At 41.8% G+C, this 20,938-nt stretch overlaps 1 protein-coding gene across 1 annotated transcript; it reads left to right on the top strand.

Moving 5' to 3' along the window:
* The first annotated feature begins 5,087 nt into the window (after positions 1 to 5,087).
* LOC140463663 (heterogeneous nuclear ribonucleoprotein H3-like) lies at positions 5,088 to 20,745 on the top strand. The gene is made up of 13 exons (XM_072557993.1): positions 5,088 to 5,289; positions 7,066 to 7,098; positions 7,182 to 7,283; positions 7,375 to 7,530; positions 10,880 to 11,023; positions 11,666 to 11,804; positions 12,873 to 13,060; positions 14,102 to 14,194; positions 15,384 to 15,499; positions 15,636 to 15,771; positions 18,553 to 18,639; positions 18,732 to 18,818; positions 20,395 to 20,745. The coding sequence occupies exons 1-13, from the start codon at positions 5,199 to 5,201 to the stop codon at positions 20,520 to 20,522; spliced, it is 1,500 nt and encodes a 499-aa protein (XP_072414094.1). The 5' UTR covers positions 5,088 to 5,198; the 3' UTR covers positions 20,523 to 20,745.
* Positions 20,746 to 20,938: the final 193 nt, after the last annotated feature.

Genomic DNA, 20,938 nt, shown 5'->3' with positions numbered 1-20,938 from the left:
ATATTCAGCAACCTCCTGACATCATTAGCAATGAAAGACAGCACAGTTTCCAATCTTAACGCGATAGCCTTGGACAGAATTTTGAAATCAAGAGTTCAGAACTGATATGGGCCTATAAGAGGCACATTCTGCTGGAGTCTTCCCCTTCTTTAGGAGGAGAGAAATATTAGCCTCTCTCAGGGATGGCGAGACATGATCATGGCTGAACAAGTTATTATTCATGTCCAACAACGGTCCTGACAATGTACTTATAAATTCCTTACAGAACTCACTGGAGAGACCATCAGGGCAAAGTGCTTCCCATTGTGCATCTGTCTCACAGCCTCCTGTACTTTTAAAGGGGGTTAAAAAAGGATACTTGTTCAGGAGTGATTCTTGGAAGATCCAAGTTCTTAAAGAAAGACTCCATCTTAGCCCAACCATCCTCACAATGCTCAGACTGGTACAGCTCAAAATAGAATTTCCAAAATGCTGCAGTGATTTTTAAGAGTCACAAGTGACTATCCCATTCCCATCCCTGATTGAGGTATGGGATTGGGGTGCATTCCTGCTCCTAGGAAGATATGCTAGGTACCTTCCCAGCTTGTCACCATGTTCAGTCACTGTCTAGCAAAGGAGAGTTCATTCCTTGCTGTCTGTGTAAGCACAAAGTTCAAGATGGACCGAAGAGCCATAACCCACTGCAGCTTAACTAATGGTGGCTTATCAAAATACACCTTCTCAACAGTCTTTATCTGCACCTCAAACAGGCGTTGTTGGTCAGGCGTTTCTGACTAGCAGAGTAAGAAATGATTATCCCCGGCATAGGCCTTAGCAATCTCCCAAAGAATGGACGGGTTAATAGCCATGTCCAAATTAATGAATAAAAATACCTTGAATTCGTTAATAAAGTATTTAGTGAACTTACTATCCATAAGAATAAAGGGATCCATTCGCCAACGTTGACAGCCTACCACACTGCCCTTAACCTCAGTCTCTAAATAGACTGCCACATGATCCGAAATAGTGATATTTCCAATTACACAGGATGTTCCCAAATCTAAGGATAATGCAGGGGTTAGAAAAAGATCAATCCTGGTATGACATTTATGTGGATTAGAAAAGAACGTAAAGTCCCTACCCGTGGGGTGGAGATGCCTCCAAATGTCCATCAATCTGAATTCTGCATATCAACTCCATCACCTGTTTAGACTGTGGAGAATGTGTAGAGGGGCCTCTAGGCATTCTTTCCACCATGGGGTCCATAAGGCAATTAAAGTCTCCCCCTACAATAAACTGCCACAGGTTAGAGAATGTGTCTATCAGAAATCTAACAGGGTGCACCGAGGGGAACAATACACATTCAGGATGCCATACTCTTCTCCATGTATTGAGATCTTAAGAATGACAAATCGCCCGTACTCATCTTTAATCTGTTCTAGCAACTTAGAAGGAAGATTCTTCCTGAGGAGTATGGCCACTCTCCTGCTCCTAGTATTAAAGGAAGAGAAATATCCCCGATCAAACCCATTCTGCTGCAATTTCAAATGTTCATTATTGAGATGAGTCTCCTCCAGAAAGGCAATGTTCACCCTCTCCTTTCGGAGACTGGAAAATACCTTTCTCCTTTTAATTGGTAAAGGGATCCCTCTAACTTTCCAGATACACCATTTAAGGTCAGAATTAGCCATTGCCCCTTGTAACATAAGTCAGATTTTTCCTTTTTGGAGATTGAATAATCAGCTGCTGACCAAAGAAAGTTCACAAAAAACTTAAAAAATACATAAACTAAAACCACTATGTCTAACATCCTAATAGCTACATCTACAAAAAGCCAACTTAAACCAAATACAAAACACTTAACAATGAGTTCCACCCCCTGCCCACAGGGATACTTACATATCTCAAAAACACTTTGTACTTCCTTCCAGCTTGAGCTGCATCCCAGACTCAGGCCAGGAAAAAGGAGAGAAAGATAATTATCTTAACAAGGAAATTAAAAGTAAACACTCTACCCATCCCCAAAGATACATTATCAATTAATATAAAAATAAGGTTCAGCAACTCCCTTGCAAACAAACAATGAAGTGAGGATTAGGGAAAAAAAAGAAACAGTATTCACCACGTCCTTTTAGTTATCCAATCTATTGTATTGTGTCCAAAAAGTTTACTTTATCTGGGGAGTCAAAACAACGTGCAGACCGTAAAGCAAAGCCTTAGGGAATACTGGATGCTAAGGTCCCTCAGTCTTCTATTGGCTTCATCAAAGGTCTTCCTTTTCTGGATTACAGCTGCAGAGAAGTCCTGAAAGAATATAATCTTCGAATCTTGGTTGATTAAGGCCTGTGGATCTTTTCCCTTTATTCTGGAGCTTTCCATAATTTTCTCTCTAGGACTAGGATCTCCTAGCTGCACCAGGACTAAGTGAGGGCGCTGTTCCAAGCTGGGTCTGTGCATACCAACTAGATGGGCCCTTTCAACTTTTACCCGGTCAGACATAGCCAATAGGGCCAGGAATCAAGGCAGCCAGCTTTTGAAGAAGCTCACTGGCTGGTCACTTTCTTCACCCTCCGGCAGCCCAACAACACGGACGTTCTTCCTCCTGTCTCTGTTTAGAGGTCATTGACCTGCTCTATAAGAACCTGTTTCTTCAGTATTCAAATTCTTTCCTTTACAGAATGAAATCTTGGTCTCCGAAGCCACAGTCCTCCTTTCAATTTCTTCTGTTCTTCACCCTAGGCCTTCCAGCTGCTCCTCCTGTTTCTGCAGACTGGTTGCGACCGGATCCAGTCTGGTGCGGAACTCCTCTTTGATCGACGCCTTGATCATCTTTCACTGCTTTGCAAACTGGTAAGAGAACAACTCTGAGGGACTATTGGAGGGAGCTACAGCTGCGGCCATGGAGGTATCTGACTTCTCAGGTTAGTGTCCCAAGTGCTGGGACTTCCTGGAGCCTTTACCTTTAGTCATTGTTTTTTTTGATAAAAGCAACTTTATAAAAGAAATTATATAGGATATATAGATTTAAAAGATCAAATTATCATAGAAATGGTTTAAGTGGGGAGGTGAGAATGCTATTTTGCCTGAACGGAGATGCAGAGCTCAGCAAAGCAGTCCTCTCCGATCCCTGCCATTTTGGATCCTGCCCATTTGCCTTCTAAATTAACTGTTTCAACTGCAGACCAACCTTTTCTGATTCATGCACAAGGACACCGAAGTCCCTCTGCACAGCAGCATGCTGTAATTTTTTTTAAACCATTCAAGTAATAGTCCTACCAAAATGGATGACTTTGCATTTATTAACATTGTACTCCATTTGCCAGACCTTTGCCCACTCACTTAAACTATTTCCCTCTGCAAAGTTTCACAGACCTCTGGACACTCACCTTAGTGTCATCTGCAAAATTTGAATCACTACACATGGTCCCCAACTCAAAATCATCTATGTAAATTGTGAATAATTGCAGTAGTCATTGATTACCAAGTAGAAAAGCCCTCATTTATCCCCACCCTTTGCTTTCTGTTAGTTAAGCAATTCTCTGTTCATGTTAATACATTGCCCGTTAAACCCTGCATCTTTATCTTATGCAGCAGCTTTTTTATGTAGCACCTCATCGAATGCCTTTTGGAACTCTAGTACACTAGATCTTACTGGGTCCCCACTGTCATAATAGATTGGATGATAGGAATGTTTTATGGAAGCAGGCCATTCAGCCCATTAAGTCCACAGCAACCCCGCCAAAGAGCTGAGGATATGCAGGTCCTGGGCCTCCTCCATCGCCTCCCCTTACCATTCAACACCTGGAGGAAGAACACCTCATCTTCCACCTTAGTGCCCTCCAACCCCATGGCAATGTGGATTGCACCAGTTTCCTCACTTCCCCTCCCCCCACCTTACCTTCCAGCTCAGCACCATCCTCATGACCTGTCCCATCTGTCCAGCTTCCTTCCCACCTGTCTGCCCCACCCTCCCATCAGACCTATCACCTTTACTCCCACTTCCATACACCTATTGCACTCTTAGCTATCTTTCTCCTGCTCCACCCCTCCCCCCTCATTCATCTCTCCACCCCCTAGGCTCCCAGCCTCATGCCTGAAGGGCTTTTGCCCAAAATGTCAAATTTCCAGCTCTTCAGATGCTGCGCTTTTCCAGTACCACACTCTTGGCTCCCTTTAAAGAGCATCCCACCCTCTGCCATATCCCTGTAACCCATATTTACCATGACTAATCAACCTAAACTGCACATCCCTGAACACCATGGGCAATTAAGCATAGCCATTCCACCTAACTGCACATCTCTAGACTGTAGGAGGAAACTGGTGCACCCAGAGGAAAGCCACATAGACAGTCACCCAAGGATGATATCAAACTCAGGTTTCTGGTGCTGTGAAGCAGCAATGCTAACAATACAGAACCACATATATCATCCAATCTTGGCGTTTCATCACGTTTTAGCCTATCTCAACTCTTTCATTATGATTTGGGCAACATCTTCATCAGTAAAGACAGGTACCTCCTCAGGTATACCCTCTGCCTTTGTGCACTTAGTTCTTCATTGACCTCAATCCTTTTACCACAGTTTCTATTTATATATCTGGGAAAGTTACTAAATTAACTCCAATATTCAAGAGAGGAGAAAAGAAAACTGAGATTAGTTAGCTCAAAGATAACCATCACCCATTCCTCCAATTCACTCTCTCATCTTCTATTTTGTTCTCCTCTCCCTTTTCCCCTATTTTGAGGTCTAAACTTGTTTAAAATCTACTACAAAAGATCGTCACTCTAAACCATAAATTCTATTTCACTTTCTCCTCAGATACTTCCACGAATATTTCTAGAAATTTCTTTAGCGTCCCCAGTTTCACCAAGGGGCAGGACAAGCCTGATTGACAAGCTTTTAACCAATCCCCGATGAGGATAGCAAAGCGCTCAGGGGCCAGCGGGTTTTGAGCCAATGTCTTAGGTACACCCGCGGATGATTGACAAACCGTAAACCAATGACCATGCGACATTAAAGAAATTGGCAGACTCTTGACCAATGAGTGACAAACGGCTGGCCGCGGTGCTTGGTAGGTAAATTATCGCGAAACTTGGTAGTCGGCGGGTAGGAGCTAGCGCCATTTTGTTGTGTCGCTGGGTGCGGTTGTTGGAGGGATACTGGTGGTGTCAACGTATTTTGTTTGTGTTCTGAGTACTCAGGTCGGAACAATTCAATACGATGGCACAGGAGGACGGTAGTCAGCACCGAGATGTTTTCAGTGCTGGGGATGAGTGCGGCTCCGGGCCTTGTTCCCCGGGCTTTTCTTCCGGTTTGTGAGCGTCCTGCGTTCGCGGCCCAACGAGTCTGTGGGATGTGTTTGATGTTTTGGGGGAGGGGAGGAGTGTTGGGGGGTGGAGAGGAGATGGGATGGGAAGGGAGAGCGGGAATGCTGGTGGTAGGGTGGGCGATGGGGAGGGAGGGGAGAGCGGGCCCTCAGCCAGGCCGAGGCCTGTGTGCATGCGTGTCTTCAGCACTAGTTTCTTCCTCCACCCCCCCCCCCCCCCATGGCGCCCAAGTGTTACCCTACTCTGAGACATCTGTAGCCTGGGATCACTAACCAACTTGCGGTTTGAGAAATAAGTATCGGCACCTTCAACCGGTCCGAGCGCCCGCGGGCTTCGGAGAACTACACAGAAGGAGAAATAAAATTGCGGGATCGCTGAGCCGCACTGGCACTGACCCTCCCCCCAACTATCTCTTGGTAGGGTAACGCTGCCTTGGGACTGCGCTGGAATATTATATATGCTCGAGGGGAAAGTAACGACTGGAGATCAGACTCAAGAGTGCGGTGCTGGAAAAGCACAGCAGGTCAGGCAGCATCCGGGGGCAGGAGAATTTTATTCAAATACGTAGCTTATTCGTAGAAAATAAGTCTTTGGTACATGGATAGTTGATAAACCCGCTCAGATTTATAATCCGAGGAGCAGGAGAATCGACATTACGGACATCGGGAATGAGGCGTGGGGGTTGAGACACGTGGGCTGGGGGCCCAGGTAGTTTGGAATGTGATAGGTAGTTGAAGGTGGGGGTGAAAGTGATAGGTCTGGAAGGGTGGAGTGGCTAGATTGGAAACAAGATGGACAGGTCAAGGGGGTGGTGCCAAGTCGGAGGTTTGGGACTGGGATAGTGGAGGAAATGAGGAAACTGGTGAAATCCACCTTGATTCTGTGTGGTTGGAGAGTCTTGAGGCAGAATATGAGGTGTTCTTCCTCCAGGTGTTGTATAGTTAGGGTTTGGACAGGGAGGAGGCCCAGGACCTACATGTCCTTGGTGGAGTGGGAGGGGGGAGTTGAAGTGTTTAGCCAAGGGGTGGTGGGATGGGTTGGTTGGTTGGTGCAGGTGCACCTGATCTCTCTGCATTGAGGGGACAGGATGCCAACTTGCAGATCATTTCAGAGAGCATCCCTGGGAAGCCTCTACCCATCTTATCCCATTCCCAAGCCCTCAACTTGGCACTGCCCCCTTGACCTGTCCTACGTGTCCAGCTTGCTTCCCACCTATCCACTTCACCCTCCTCTTCAACCTATGACTTTCACCCATACCTTCATCTACTCCTCCCGTTTACCCCTCACACCCCGGCCCGTAAGCTTCATTCCTGATGAAAGGCTTCTGCCTGAAATTTGTTTTTTTTTCTCTTTCTTATCGGGTGCTGATTGATCTGCTGTGCTTTTCCAGCACTACACTCGACTATGCGCTCACTGTCCTGCTGTGCAATTTGAGGTCTTCAGAGAATTTAAAGCCTACAGTTGAGCATACTTGAAGAGTACTCTTTCTGTTTGAAATTCAGATCAGTCACATTTGCCATTTGAAACCAGGATCAGATTTGCTGGAGTGCTCTCGGTGTGCTTGTTGTGCAGACAGTAACCTATCTTATTGCAACTTTAATGATTAAGACACTGAAAGTGTATCTTCATTAAATAATTTGCTGATCCCCTAATAAAGGTATTTGAGGCCTGATACAAAATGTTAAGGATCTGGAGCTCAAATAATTTGTTTGTTAAGTTTTACATCTCATCAGAATTAATCAAACATGTTTGTTTCGCAGAAATCTTTACCAACTTGGAGCCAGCAGTTGAAGGTAGGTATTGACTTAATTTGTGATAAATTGTATTGTTTGATCTCAGCCTTCGGGTATGTGCTATTCAGTGTTTGTGATTGCAGAGAAAGAGCCTGAGATTCCCACAAAAGAAGAGGATTACGTTGTCAGAGTCCGTGGCCTACCGTGGTCATGTACGCCAGAAGAAGTGACGCGGTTCTTTTCAGGTAATCATCTCAAGTGATGAGACTGATTTCAGTTGCTACTGAAGGCACTGCATGTTTGCACTATTACATGCTTTGTGCTCTTTTGTTGTAGAGTGTGATATTCGAAATGGTGTGAGCGGAGTGCAGTTTACCACTTCCAAAGAGGGCCGTCCAAGTGGTGAAGCATATGTACATCTGACTAATGCTGAAGATTTCAAAAAGGCTTTGGCAAAAGATCGGAAGTATATGGGCCACAGATATATTGAAGGTCAGTAACTATTACTCGACACTGAATAGTGTTTCAGATGCAACAAGATCAAATTTGTAACTGAATAATGGGTCAGTGTGCTGCTTGTGCTGGAGCTTCTGCACATTCCAGTAAGTTGCTACTAATGGAAGTAATGCACACCAGGCAACAGCTAAAGTTGGAGGGACAGAAGACTCGCTCATCACTGAAGGCAATATCGCCATTCTTGGAATCCATCTTCAGGAAGTGTCTGCTTACCTAGTTTTTAGATGTATCTTGCTGGCTATGTAATCACATCTGTCCCTGCCTCCCCTACTTAGGTTGAACAACTAATCCAAACACAATGTTTTGTTATCTTGTGCAACATTTAAAGTTGTATCTGACTTGGAAATGTGCGGTAGATTCTGTTATGAGGACGTGATACTCTTCATTGGAAGGTAATGAAGAACCAGATGTGCAGTCTAACAAATGGATTGCTGAACCTGGTATTGAGCCAGTAAGTTGAAAGCTGTTGTTTGTTGCTTCCAGATCAGACACTTGTGCGTACGTTATTGAGGCTGTTGCCAATGCAGACCATACGAGAAATGTTCAGCTGGTCAGGCAGCATCTAGAAAGAGATACTGTTAATGTTTTAAGTTTGTAGTCTTTCATCAGAACTGGAACTTGTTACAGATTTTATTCAGGAAATTTGGGAACAGTAGGGAAAAGCAAAAGAAATAAACAGGAGGTCTGTGGAGGGTTGGAGTGATCCTTGACGTTGGAAACGAGTATTCTTTTCACAAAGGTGTTCTCCAATCTCACTTCTGAATTGTTTGGGATTTATTTCCTAACTGAATTTTTCTGAATATACATTTCTCCCTAAATAATATTTGTCTATTTATAGCTTTGAGTGAGTCAAAGATTTCTTTTCCAGTTGCTAAATGAGCCGATCAGAATTGCACTGATTATATTTTCTTGTCAGGGTTTGTCTTTTTGTTAGGATATTTGGGCTGCAATTCATGTTTCTTTCCTGAAACTGTATATGGAAAAATAATGGAAATGGCTACAAAAAATCCTAATGTTTCTTTCAAGATTGCTTTGGCGATGGTTCTCCAAGGCAAACCACCTTGGGATTGTGCTCGGGACTCACCTGGCATTGTAAACTCTAGGTTGCCATCCAAGATCCACTGAGGTGACTATTTAGATAGTTCTGGTCCAGGTATTAATATGAGACAGGCAGTAACATGCTAAAGCTAACTTTTTCTTCAGTCTGTCTGTTATGCCTCAGCAATAATGATACTTTAATCGCAGTATTACTCAAGCCTGAGAGCAGATTACTGCAAATGTAAGGATCTGCTGGGAACAAAACGTGCTGGAGGTCATAGCAGGTCAGGCAGCATCCATGAAAAGAAAGCAATCCAATGTTTCTAGTTGAGATTACTCTTTTTTTTTGGTCCATATTCCACCAAACCTTTCCTATTTGTATATTTATTGAAATGTTACTTTAAATTTCTAATTGTACCTGCATTCACCACTTCTTCTGATAGTTTGTTCCAAATAGTCTTTATAAAAAAAAAGTTGTCTGATTTTTAAAATCTTTCTCCTTCCCCTTAAAAATGTATCCCTAGCTTTGAATTCAAAGGAAAAGACATCTGCCATTCACCTTATCTATACCCCTCATGACCTTTTATAAACCTTTTGAGGTTACCTATCAACCTCTTACACTCCTGCAGAAAAATGTCCCAGTCCATCCAGTCTATTATTCTAACTCCTGTCAGTGCTCCATGCGAAACTCTTTATCCTCAGACTGTGACTCCTCCTGGTTCTGGACTCTTCCACCACTGGAAACATCCTTTCTGCATCTACCCTGTCTAGTCTTGTCAGAACTTTGTTTCTATGAGATCTCCCTCATTCTCAAATCCAGCAAATACAGTCTTACCAGATGCAACCTCTCCTTGTATGTTAGTTCCGTTATCCCAGCAATCGGCCTAGTAAACATTTTCTTCACTCCTCTCTACAGCAAAACCACCCTTCCTCAGTAAGGAGACCAAAACTGTAAACAATATTGAAATAGAGAGGTGTGCAAGAAATATGATCAGTGTTTCCAATGAAAGTTGGTGGCATGTTAAATAGTGGGGAGAATAACATTATTTCAGGAAGATATAGACAGGCTGCTCAGATGACCTGAAATGGAATTTAATGCTGAAAGTTTGAGGTGATGCATTTTGGGAGGACTAATGGGTAAGGAAACTGCTTTGAAGGTTAGGACCCTGGGAAGTGTGGACTATCTGAGACCTTGGTGTGGACACCATTGACTCTTGAAGGTAACCGGTATATAAGGTGATGACAAAGATATGTGGAATTCTTGCATATTAGTCAAGGCATTGAATACAAGAGCAACAAGGTTATGGTGGAGCCATGTTGATGTTCATAGCTGCCTGAAAGTGGCCAGACAAGTTGATAGGGTGGTGAAGGCAGCATATGGCATGCTTGCCTTCATTTGGTTGGGGAATCGAGTAGAAGAATTAGGATGTCACATAGCTTTAGAAGACTTTGGTTAGTTTGCACTTAAATGTACTGCATTCATTTCTGGTCACCACATTAAAAGAAGGATGTGGAGATTTTGGTGAGGGTGCAGAACTGTTTAACCAGGATAATGCCTGGATTAGAGGGATAAACTATAAGGAAGGTCTAGAAAAATCTGGGTTTTCTCTAGAGTGGTAGAGGCTGAGGGGAGACTTGATCAGTAAAATTGAGATGCATCGTTGTTGGTCAGAATTTTGCCCCCGTCAAGAGTTGAAATGCCTGAAACTGGGAGTTTTGCATTTCATGGGGGGTAGTGGTGGGAGTGTGGAATGTGCTGCCAGGGGTGCTGGTGATTGGCAGATACAAAAGGGGTGTTTTAAGAGCGAGCACATGAAGAATGTGGAAGGATCTGAACCAAGAGCAGGCAGAAGGGATTATTTTAGTTTGGTGTTGTGTTCAGCATAACATTCTTGTGCTGTACAGTTATACGTTCTATCTGTTGTAAGAATATTTGACTCAAATCATCACTTCTCCCATCGCTTCCCAAAATAGGCAGTAGGAACCCTAACTGTTGGAAAAAGTTTGGGAAGCATTACTTTATCCATTGAAGCGTTAGGTAGTACAATCTTTAATTGCAGTTTAACAGATGGAGTCCAGTCATTTTTCTTTGTTCCTTCTAAAACAAATGTACCCTTCCTTGAGTGAACCAATCTAAGTGGGGATATAAGCATTAAGACAGCCAGTGTCAACTCCTACTCTTTTCCCATCTTTCGATGAGTCATCCCTGATGGTTTTCAGGGCTTGAAATGGGGTCACATTGTGGCTAAACCTTGCGAAACACTGAAGTGTACTGTTTTCCCCATAGTTTTCAAATCTAATGGCAGTGAGATGGATTGGGTTCTGAAACATAGCGGTACCACCCATACTGATACTTCCAACGATGGTACAGTACGACTCCGTGGGCTTCCATTTGGCTGCAGCAAAGAGGAAATTGTTCAGTTTTTCACAGGTATTTTTCATTCGTTCACCTAATTAGATAAACTTTTATTTTGTTAAAATTTCTAGTGGGCAAATGCTTTCAACCTTTTGTCATCTGAAATGTTTAACTGCTGATACTTTTAAAGTGTGTTTGTAATGTAAATTTAAAGTCTTAGCAACATTAACGGAAACTGCAAATTATACTGGAGTTAATATTGGTTCTAGTTAAAAGTCTAAAGCAACAACAGTACTGTCTTTATGTTTGTGACATGTACCTAAATATAACTTCAGACAGTAGAATGTCTCCATTCTGACTTGTATATAATACTTATTCATCTGATATAGTTGGATTTCAAAAATGTTTGTTTCCAACATTTACTGCGTGTACCAGAGCAGTCCAGTTTTGAGTTGAAATTCAAATGAATTTTAAAGCTGAAATTTATTCTTTTAATTATGTAGAAGTTGAACACTGAGAAATCAGTATGCAAGTTGGGTCACTAACATAAAGTTGTTTTAAACTGTCTTGAAGTTTTACATGTAGATCATAAGCATTTTACATTTATCTGTTGGTAACTGGGCTTTTAATCTTTTATATATTTGTAGATATTGTTGGGAATTGTGCATCATTTAATATTGTTCCCCTTGATGGGGTTATTTTGTCCTTGGGTTAAAGGGTTGGAAATCGTGCCAAATGGGATAACTTTGCCGATGGACTACCAGGGGAGAAGCACAGGGGAGGCCTTCGTGCAGTTTGCTTCAAAGGAGATAGCAGAAAAAGCACTGGGGAAACACAAGGAAAGAATAGGGCACAGGTGGGGATGGACGGACGGGTTGGTTATTCATCTTAAAGTCAAGTTTAAACGCTGGGTGCTGGTATATGACAATGAGGCTGGGACTACACACTGATCTTGCACTCAGTTAAGAACAATGTTCATACACAAATGAAAGATGGTCTTTATAGAGCTGTTCTATTATCCTAAGTTTCCTTGGTAAAAGCTACACATGTAGCTTGATTTGAGTTGTGCCAATTAAAGTAGTGATATGTGATGAATAAATTCAAGTAAATTGGTTTATCAAAAAACAGTCAGCAAAATGATTAAATGTTTTGCCTGTTTTTAAGTCTCACAGCTGCCTCAAATTCTAGGTGGCTTGTAATTTTTGTATCCTAGTAAAAGTCCTATTTGGAGTGCTGTGTAAATCTTGTATGGCTGAGGTGGTTGAGCTGTTTTTAAAAATTGTGCATTGGCAGTAAAAATTTCACCACCCCCACCCCTGACGCCCTGCCATCATTGCCAGCACGATGCTTGGTCACTTATATAACTGTGCTCAGCACCTTCTTGTTACTGAACTGTATGTTTTGCTGCCTAACAATGTCCCTTCCCTTACTGTCACTGCAACCTTTGGTTGACTTTGCTGAGTGTGTCCCTCTCCAGTTTTACTCCCAGGCATTACCTGGAGCTCCCTTCTATTTTTCAAGCTGCAGATCAGTGAATGCCCAAGATGATCCATAATGCTTTATTGTAACTACAATGGTTGCGATTGTGTTTTGCTAAGCAATGTTTTCGTGCATTTGAACCCAATCTATTGTTGGTCTCCAAGCTTTGAGGAAATTACTTAACAGAAGAATGGTGTAAATGTTAATTTATCAAAATAGTAATTGTTTGATTTTAAACAGTATGCTTGTATTGAGAAATCATTGTTAAAGCATATGTAGGAATAATTGTTAAATTGTGTAGTGTTGGTGTGCACTAGAAACTGCTATAGATTGTTGTAAAGTAATCTAATATTTAATATTTTACATTCAGTTTCTTAATTGCTGTCCAAGATTTTTTTAACAAGTTTTTGTCCTGAATATTAATCAGTCCTCATTTGTGGTGTAGGTATATTGAGATCTTTAAAAGCAGCAGAGGTGAGGTCAGAGCATACTATGATCCACCAAAGAGGCTGATGGGACAGAGACCAGGTCCCTATGACCGGCCAATGGGGCGAGGTGGCTATTTCGGCGCTGGTCCCCAGCGAGGGGGTGTTTATGACCGAATGCGACGTGGAGCTGGAGGATATGGTGGTGGTAAGTATTGGTTAAATGGGCATTTGTGCTGCTTAATGTCATTGGAATATCTATGATATCCATTGTATGTTTGTGCATATATACCTCTGCTGGTTGAAACTCTTTAAAGTGTATTAGTAAGGCACCCCCTGGATCAGAATTAACCACTAGTAACAGAACTGAGTTGGAGAAATAACACAAACTTCCATTCTGGCAATCATATATTCTTGCTATATTTAGTCTGAATGTCAAGTTTCTGACATTAAAATTCTTTCGGCAGCACTGAAAGTATTGTAACTCGGAAGGCCTGTGAATTTTATTTTTGTGTCTCTCAGACCAACATTCAAAAAGAATTGTCATTAAAATGGAATAAATGAGATTTCCACTAAAATTCTTGAAGTTTTGGTGTTGAGGGGTGCTGAAACCTGACTGGGCTCGAATCATACAGTCTACTCCTCATGTCTACATCTCATTTCACAGCTACTAAACCGACCTCTTGGATATACCTTTTTTTGTTTTTCTCATTCAGGTGATTTCACTGCAAAGTCTAGAGTTGTCTTTAAACTTCTTTCTAACTTGAAAGTGATTTAAGTAACCATTTTCTTTTACATTAATTGGAAGAAGTAAAGATTTAAATACTTCTGTATCCACCACATAAAACAAATGTAAAAGTTGAGGCTGTGATGTAGGTGACTGTGGCATGTGCAACCTACAGATTGGGTTCCTTCTATGCTACATAATTCTACATTGTTCTTTCAAAGCAGTGGTACAGATACAATCCATCCTACAGCTGTGCTATTCTCCCGTAAGTGTTTTTCTCTTCCAAATTCCTTTCTGAACCAGCTGATCCACCAGCTGGTGGATTCAGCTTCCTTTTCTGGCCCCATTAGTTTTCCAAAATACATCAAAGGCAATGAAGAACTTCCAGTTTCTCCCAAAATATATCTTTTAATATTTGAATTTGTTATATTTGCCATTTAGAGATGTTTTTCAATTAACTGATCACAGAATTCAATTCTATGAGCAGTGTGTAAATGACTAGTTTTAATGGTTTCTTTGCAGGGTATGGTGGGTATGACGATTACAATGGATATGATAACTACGGCTATGGCAGTGATGACTACGATTGTCCTGGGGCAATGAGAGGTGGCAGAGGTATGTGAGTATTTTTAGAGATGAAGGGGCAAACTCAACTAATGGGGGGAGATAACGTGAGGCAGTTTTTCTAGTGGTGTTGGCATAAAATGTGGGGCAAAGTTGCATGCATATTTCATATGTTTCTCCCTAACGTAACTTTTGTTTTCCTCCCTCAGCCTCTGAGCTCAGCAACTCATGGGGGTGATGTCAACCCCCATCTCAATTTATCATGTTTGCTTACTCAAGCTCATTTTCTGCTTATCCTCTATAAATCTTAGCTTTCATGAAATTCCTTGCTCGAACCCATATTCACAGAATCCTCGAAACTTTGTCATCTCATGTAGGCTTGCAAGGCTCATCAGTGGACTACTGATTTTTTTTTCTCTCTCTATCACATTTCATCCTAATGTATTCAGCCCTGAAACTACCTGTCCCCAGTTCACTTACTATCTAGCCTTTGGCTCTCCACCATAGATTTGTGCAACCATTGTCCCATCTTCAGTTTCTTACTGTTACTAAAAGAAAAAGACTGCAGATGCTGGAAATCTGAAACAAAAACAAATTGTTGGGGAAACTCCAGTTTGGCAGCATCTGTGGAAAGAAAGCAGAGTTAGCATTTTGAGTCCAGTGAATCTTCTGATGCTGCCAGACCTGCAGAGTTTCTTCCAACAATGCCTGTTTCTGTTTGAACTTATTCCTGCCTCTCTGGCTGTGTTCTCAATGCAACTGTCTCCTCTCCGCGTAGCCTCAGGGATGTTGAAGTGAGATTTAGCTTGAGTATTCCCATGTACTTTGCTGATATCTGGCTGTATGTCGCCACATCTCTCGACTCCGACACTGCTAAATTTACAGAATTGTCTAATGGAAGTTTTGGATGAGCAGAAATTACCTCCAATTAAATATTTGGAAAACTCAACCCATTTTTGGTCTTTGTTACTCAGTCCTTGGTGTCAGTTATTTTTTTATCATGCATCAGCTCTTATTACTGAGACCACTCCTTGGAGTTGTGCATTAAACACCTGCCTGTTTGGTTGGGCTTTTGGTATCTAGAAGACCGTAAGATATAGGAGCAGAATTAGGCCATTTACCCATTGAGTTGTCTTCTGTTCGACTGTAGACTGTTTATCCTACTTTGTTTTGTTGCTGTGTAGGTATTTATCTATTGTTTATAGATTTAAAGGTCTATAAATCTGTGTTGTTTTGAAAGGTATGAGTAACCATGGATATGGAGGAGCTGGAGATGCCAGCTCAGGCTATATGAGTGGACATTTTGTACACATGCGGGGTCTGCCATTTCGGGCAAGAGAAGATGATGTTGCTCATGTAAGTTCTCAGTGATAAATCACAGCTATTTGTAAACTGCATGACTGTGTTTCTTATCTTTTGCACTTATTAAAATATCTTCTGTTACTTCAGTTGAAACCAGTGGAGTAATTTTGCCATCTTGTTCCTCTTGTAGTTCTTTTCTCCCCTGAATCCTCTACGTATCCACCTGGAATATGGAAGTGATGGTCGAGCTACAGGGGAGGCCGATGTTGAGTTTGCAACACATGAGGATGCAGTCGCAGCAATGTCTAAGGATAAAGCTCACATGCGTAAGTTTGTAGCATTAATGCTGTCATCTGCAACTGTTGAGATTTTAGGTAGCTGAATTGCATGGAAGAAGTTTCTCAGCTTTCTCACCGTTTCTGTTGAATTTGGTTTTCTTTATTCCATTGGGGGTTCCAGAATTGTTTTCCATTTCTTAGTTGCAGGAGTAGCCAAGGGATCTGTACTATCTGGGATCCAGTAGACAAGTGTGGGTGCTCTTGTGCTAGATGTGCATAGCTGTTGATTAATATTATCTGATCTCATGTGAGAGTAATGGCCACCCAGGTATTGTAGAATAAGTACCTGTTGAAGATAGAAAGAGAAATTCTTCCAGAACAATTATAACAATATGACCAGCTAGCTAGATATCGGGGAGACTCTGGCTGGAAGGTTGCCTGGAATTGAAATGGTTTAATCAAACTGAAGATTTTTTTGCATTTGATAACCACTACCAAACTCATGCATCTGGAAGTGAATCCAGTGCCAAATCATGTAATGTTCTGGCTCCCACTGTAAATTTGTGTCATAATCTATATAGTAATAATAAAGACCTGAAGATGTGAAACAAATAAAACCTGCTGGAGAAACTCAGCAAGTCTGGCAGCGCCTGTGGAGAGAAAGCAGAGTAAATGTTTCATGACCAATGGCACTTAGGGTCAGAGGTATACAGCATAGAAACAGACCCTTCGGTCCAACTCTACCAGCACCCGGGCCCGTATCCCTCCAAACCCTTTCTATTCATATACACATCAAGATGCCTTTTAAATGTTGCAGTTGTACTAGCCTCTACCACTTCCTTTGTATACTCTTACCACCCTTTGCGTGAAAAAGTTGTCCCATAGGTGTCTCATATTTTCCCCTCTCACCCTAAACCTATGCCCTCTAGTTCTAGGCTTTCTGACCCCAGGGAAAAGACTTTGTCTATTTATCCTATCCATGCCCCTCATGTTTTTATAAACCTGTAAGGTCACCCGTCAGCCTCCCGACACTCCAGGGAAAACAGTCCTAGCCTATTCATCCTCTCCCTATAGCTCAAATCCTCCAACCCTGGCAAACATCCTTGTAAATCTTTTCTGAACCCTTTCTAGTTTCACAACATCTTTCTGGCAGGAAGGAGACCAGAATTGGTTAGGTCACAGTTGGAATATTGTGTGCAATGTCCTGTACAACTGCAACATGATCTCCCAACTCCTGTACTCAATACTCTGACTGATAAAGGAAAACATACCAAATGCTGCCTTCACTATCCTATCTACCCAGGACTCAAGTGGGGGAGTCCAGAACTAGAGGGAAAGGTTTAGGGTGAGGGGGAATGATGTAAAAGAGACCTAAAGGGCAACTCTTTCACGCAGAGGGTGGTATGTGTATGGAATGAGCTGCCAGAGGCAGTGGTGGAGGCTAGTGCAATTGCAACATTTAAAAGACATTTGGATGGGTATATGAATAAGAAGGGTTTGAACGAATGTGGGCCTGATGCTGGCAGGTGGGTCTAGATACTCTGACCAATAAAGGAAAGCATACCAAATGCCATTTTCACTATCCTATCTACTGTGATTCTACTTCCAAGGAGCTAAGAATGTGTGCTCCAAGGTCACTTTGTTCAGCAACACTCCCCAGGACCTTACCATAAGTGTACAAGTCCTACTAAGATTTACCTTTCCAAAATATAGCACCTTGCATTCACCTAAATTAAACTTCTCAGCCAATTGGCCCATCTGATCGAGATCCCGTTGCAATCTGAGGTAACCTCCTTCGCTGTTCAATTCTGGTGTCATCTGCAAACTTACCAACTATACCTCTTAAGCTCACATCCAAATCATTTATATAAATTACAAAAAGTAGTGGGCCCGGAACTGATCCTTGTGGTACTCCACTGGTCACAGGCCTCCAGTCTGAAAAACAAGCCTCCATCATCACCCTCTGTCTTCTACCTTTGAGCCAGTTCTGTATCCAAATGGCAAGTTCTCCCTGTATTCCATGAGATCTAAACTTGCCAACCAGTCTCCCATGGGGAGCCTTGTCAGGCCCATATAGATCATGGCCACTGCTCTACTCTCATCAATTCCCTTGTTACTTCAAAAAACTCAATCAAATTTGAGACACTATTTCCCACGCACAGTCATGTTCATTATCCCTAATCAGTCCTTGCCTTTCCAATGACATGTGCATCCTGTCCCTTAGGATTCCCTCCAACAACTTGCCCACCACTGACATCAGGCTCACTGGTCTATAGTTCCCTGGCTTGTCTTTACCACCTTTCTTAAATATTGGCTCCACGTTAGTCAACCTCCAGTCTTCCGGCACCTCACCTGCTTCAGAGCGGTTCTGGAGAAAGGTCACTGGACTTGAAACTGTACTAAATTTCTAGGAGCTATGAATCATTTCTAGGCTATTCCAAAGGATTGTTCAGAAAAACTGCATTATGGTAGCTCTGGAGCAGCATATAGGTCCTCTTCAATTGGTTTTCTTTTTAAAGGGTTTTATAAACCAGGTGAGTTTCTAAGTCAATATTTCAGTGTTTTTCATTGATATTAGGTATTTATTCAGTTAATTTAAATTTTCAAAATTAAGGAATGGGATTTAATTTCTAGATTACTGGTCCACTAACTACATTGCTGTATCTTCAAAATTAACATTAAGTCTAATGGATATTTTAAATGCCTGAAAAAGTACATGGGAAAGTGCTGTGTGGTTTAGGTAGCTTACAGGATGTTTTACATACTGCAAACTGTTGAGGGGAACCTTTCTGATCAAAGCTATAATTTAAGATGTTGATCCTGTTTCAGAGCATCGATACATTGAGCTGTTTTTAAACTCCACTGCTGGAGGAGGATCTGGTGGTTATGGCAGTAACTATGGAGGCCATGCAATGGGTGAGTTGAATTTCAAGCCTGGTCTGTCTAACCTTTTTTTAAGAAAAACAAAATGTCCATGCATAAACCTAAAGGCCTCTTGTCTTCTGCAGGGAACCAGGGAGGCTATGGGAGCTCAGGGAACCATGGAATGTCCGGTTATGCTGGTTACGGTGGTCAGAGCAATATGGGCTCTTATGGTAAGGAAAGTTGCAGTCTATTATTTCAACTTGATGTGTTCATAATGTAATTAATTGCCGTTGGATACTCTTATGCTGCAAACAAGTTCTTCTCCCACCTTCTCCAACTATGGCTGAAATGAGTGGTCGAGCCGGTTTTGTCAACACTACTTATAGAGCACAGATACAGGCCCATTGGCCCAACCCATCAATGCTGAACAGGTTTCCTAAATTGGACTATTCCCATTTGCTGTGTTTGGCTCATATCCCCTCTAAATCTTTCTTATCCAAATGTCTTTTAAATGTTGTGTACCCGGCTCGACCACTTCCTGTGGCAACTCATTCTGTATATGCACCACTCTGCATGAAAAATTTCTCCCTTGGATCCCTTTTAAATTTTTTCCCTCATTTTAAACCTATGCCCTCTAGTTTTGGACTTCCTTTCCCTGAGGAAAAGACTGGCTGTTCACCTTTATGATTTTATAAATATCTGTAAGGTCACCCCTCAGTCTTTTTTTTGAAGTGGAGGAAGAAGGGGAAGGAATGTCCCAGCCTTTCCAGCCTCTCCTTTATAACGCAAACTTTTGTCTCTTCTAACATACTTTTTAAATCTTTTTGCACTCTTTCCAGTTTAATAACATGTTTCTTAACCATAATTTTACACAGTACTCAGTGGCCTTGTTTAGCTGTAATGACATCCCAACTCTCCTGTACTCAGTGCTCTGACCAGTGAAGGCAAGCCTGCCAAATGCCATCTTCACCACCATGACTACTGTGATGCCACCTTCAAGAAGCCATATAGCTGCACCGCAGGTCTCTCTTTGATAATATGGTAGGATAAGGGTCCTTCCATTAACTGTGCAAGTCCTGGCCTTGTTTGTTTTACTAAAATGCAACACCTCATATTTATCTGAATGAAACGACTACTCCCATTGCCCAGTTAATCAAATGCTGCTGTACCACCAATTTCAGTGTCATCCATTTTGAGGGAGTAGATATTCATGATCTAGTCTGACTCCAATAGACAACTGCCTTTGCCTCTTTGCTAGTGAGCCCAAATGATCGGTGTGTGGGGGATCCCCTGCTGTAAGATTGTCCATTGTGTTCTATTTTCTAGCTTATTGTATGAATTAACAGATAAAAATGCAGATAAGTTGGCAGATTTAGAATGCTGTGCAGTCCCATCATGTAGTTGTAATTGGTGGTAATCATCAGTAAGCATATGAAGAAGGCTCCACAAATATTCCTATTGTCAGTTACACATCAGTACAAAAGATTAGATTAGACTAGACTAGCTGATTAAACTGTTGAAGATCACTTTTTCACTGTTTGGTCAAATTCCAGAACTCCCTAACAGCAACTGGAGGTGTACCTTTGGCAATTCACCACTAGCTTAACAACTGGAATGGGCAACAAACCATTCTTAAAAAGCAGAGGTCACCTTACACACCTATTGTTAATCAATATCTCTAAATATTCAATTTTAAAATATTTTGTATTAGTTGTAAATTTTCATTTCTACAACTGTTCTAGCTCTATATAATTTGGCAGACGATTAATTGCAAACAAGGCTTTATGATTTAATTCTTCTTTCTAGGTCGTCACGGTGGAAACAGCAACGGTGCCGGGGGATACTACGGCAACTCTGGAGGCATGGGAATGGGGAGTAACATGGGAGGAATGGGGAGCATGGGTGGGAGTGGAGCCTGGCGAATGTACCAGTAGTTGTACACAGCCCTAAGGCAACTCTGGCCACATGTAGACATTTTGTTTTAATAATCTGCAGGACGTACTGTTCTGAGTCAATACCCCTGCTCTGTTGCTATAATGGGATCTGTACACAATAGTTTGTTTTGTGATAATGTTCCTTCAGATTTCATTTTTGCCTTCAATTTCCTTTTTAGGGTAAGAAGAAAATTCTCAAGTGTAATAAAAGTTTTAAAACCTATGACATGGTTCTATAGTTTGTAGGTGCTGAGCTTATGATCAAGGTACATTAGTCACTGTATAAAACATGCCTATTGCTTAAAGGTAAACTCAAGAATACTTGAGCATAGTAGTTTCTACTATACACACCTTAGTTGGGCTGCTGCCAAATTCACCAATCTTATTTAATTCCAAAAAAGCTAATACTTGAACAT

The sequence above is a fragment of the Chiloscyllium punctatum genome, chromosome 38 (assembly GCF_047496795.1).
Source record: "Chiloscyllium punctatum isolate Juve2018m chromosome 38, sChiPun1.3, whole genome shotgun sequence".
NCBI lineage: Eukaryota > Metazoa > Chordata > Chondrichthyes > Orectolobiformes > Hemiscylliidae > Chiloscyllium > Chiloscyllium punctatum.
The sequence above is the reverse complement of the archived record's forward strand: the minus strand, read 5'-3'. Positions and strand labels throughout refer to the sequence as shown.

Excerpts from the sequence above, each read along its gene's own strand:
- LOC140463663 (XM_072557993.1), top strand. The coding sequence starts at position 5,199 with ATGGCACAGGAGGACGGTAGTCAGCACCGAGATGTTTTCAGTGCTGGG. Across the intron at positions 11,024-11,665 it reads AATTGTTCAGTTTTTCACAG|GGTTGGAAATCGTGCCAAAT; the intron begins GTATTTTTCATT and ends CTTGGGTTAAAG. Across the intron at positions 15,772-18,552 it reads TAAGGATAAAGCTCACATGC|AGCATCGATACATTGAGCTG; the intron begins GTAAGTTTGTAG and ends ATCCTGTTTCAG.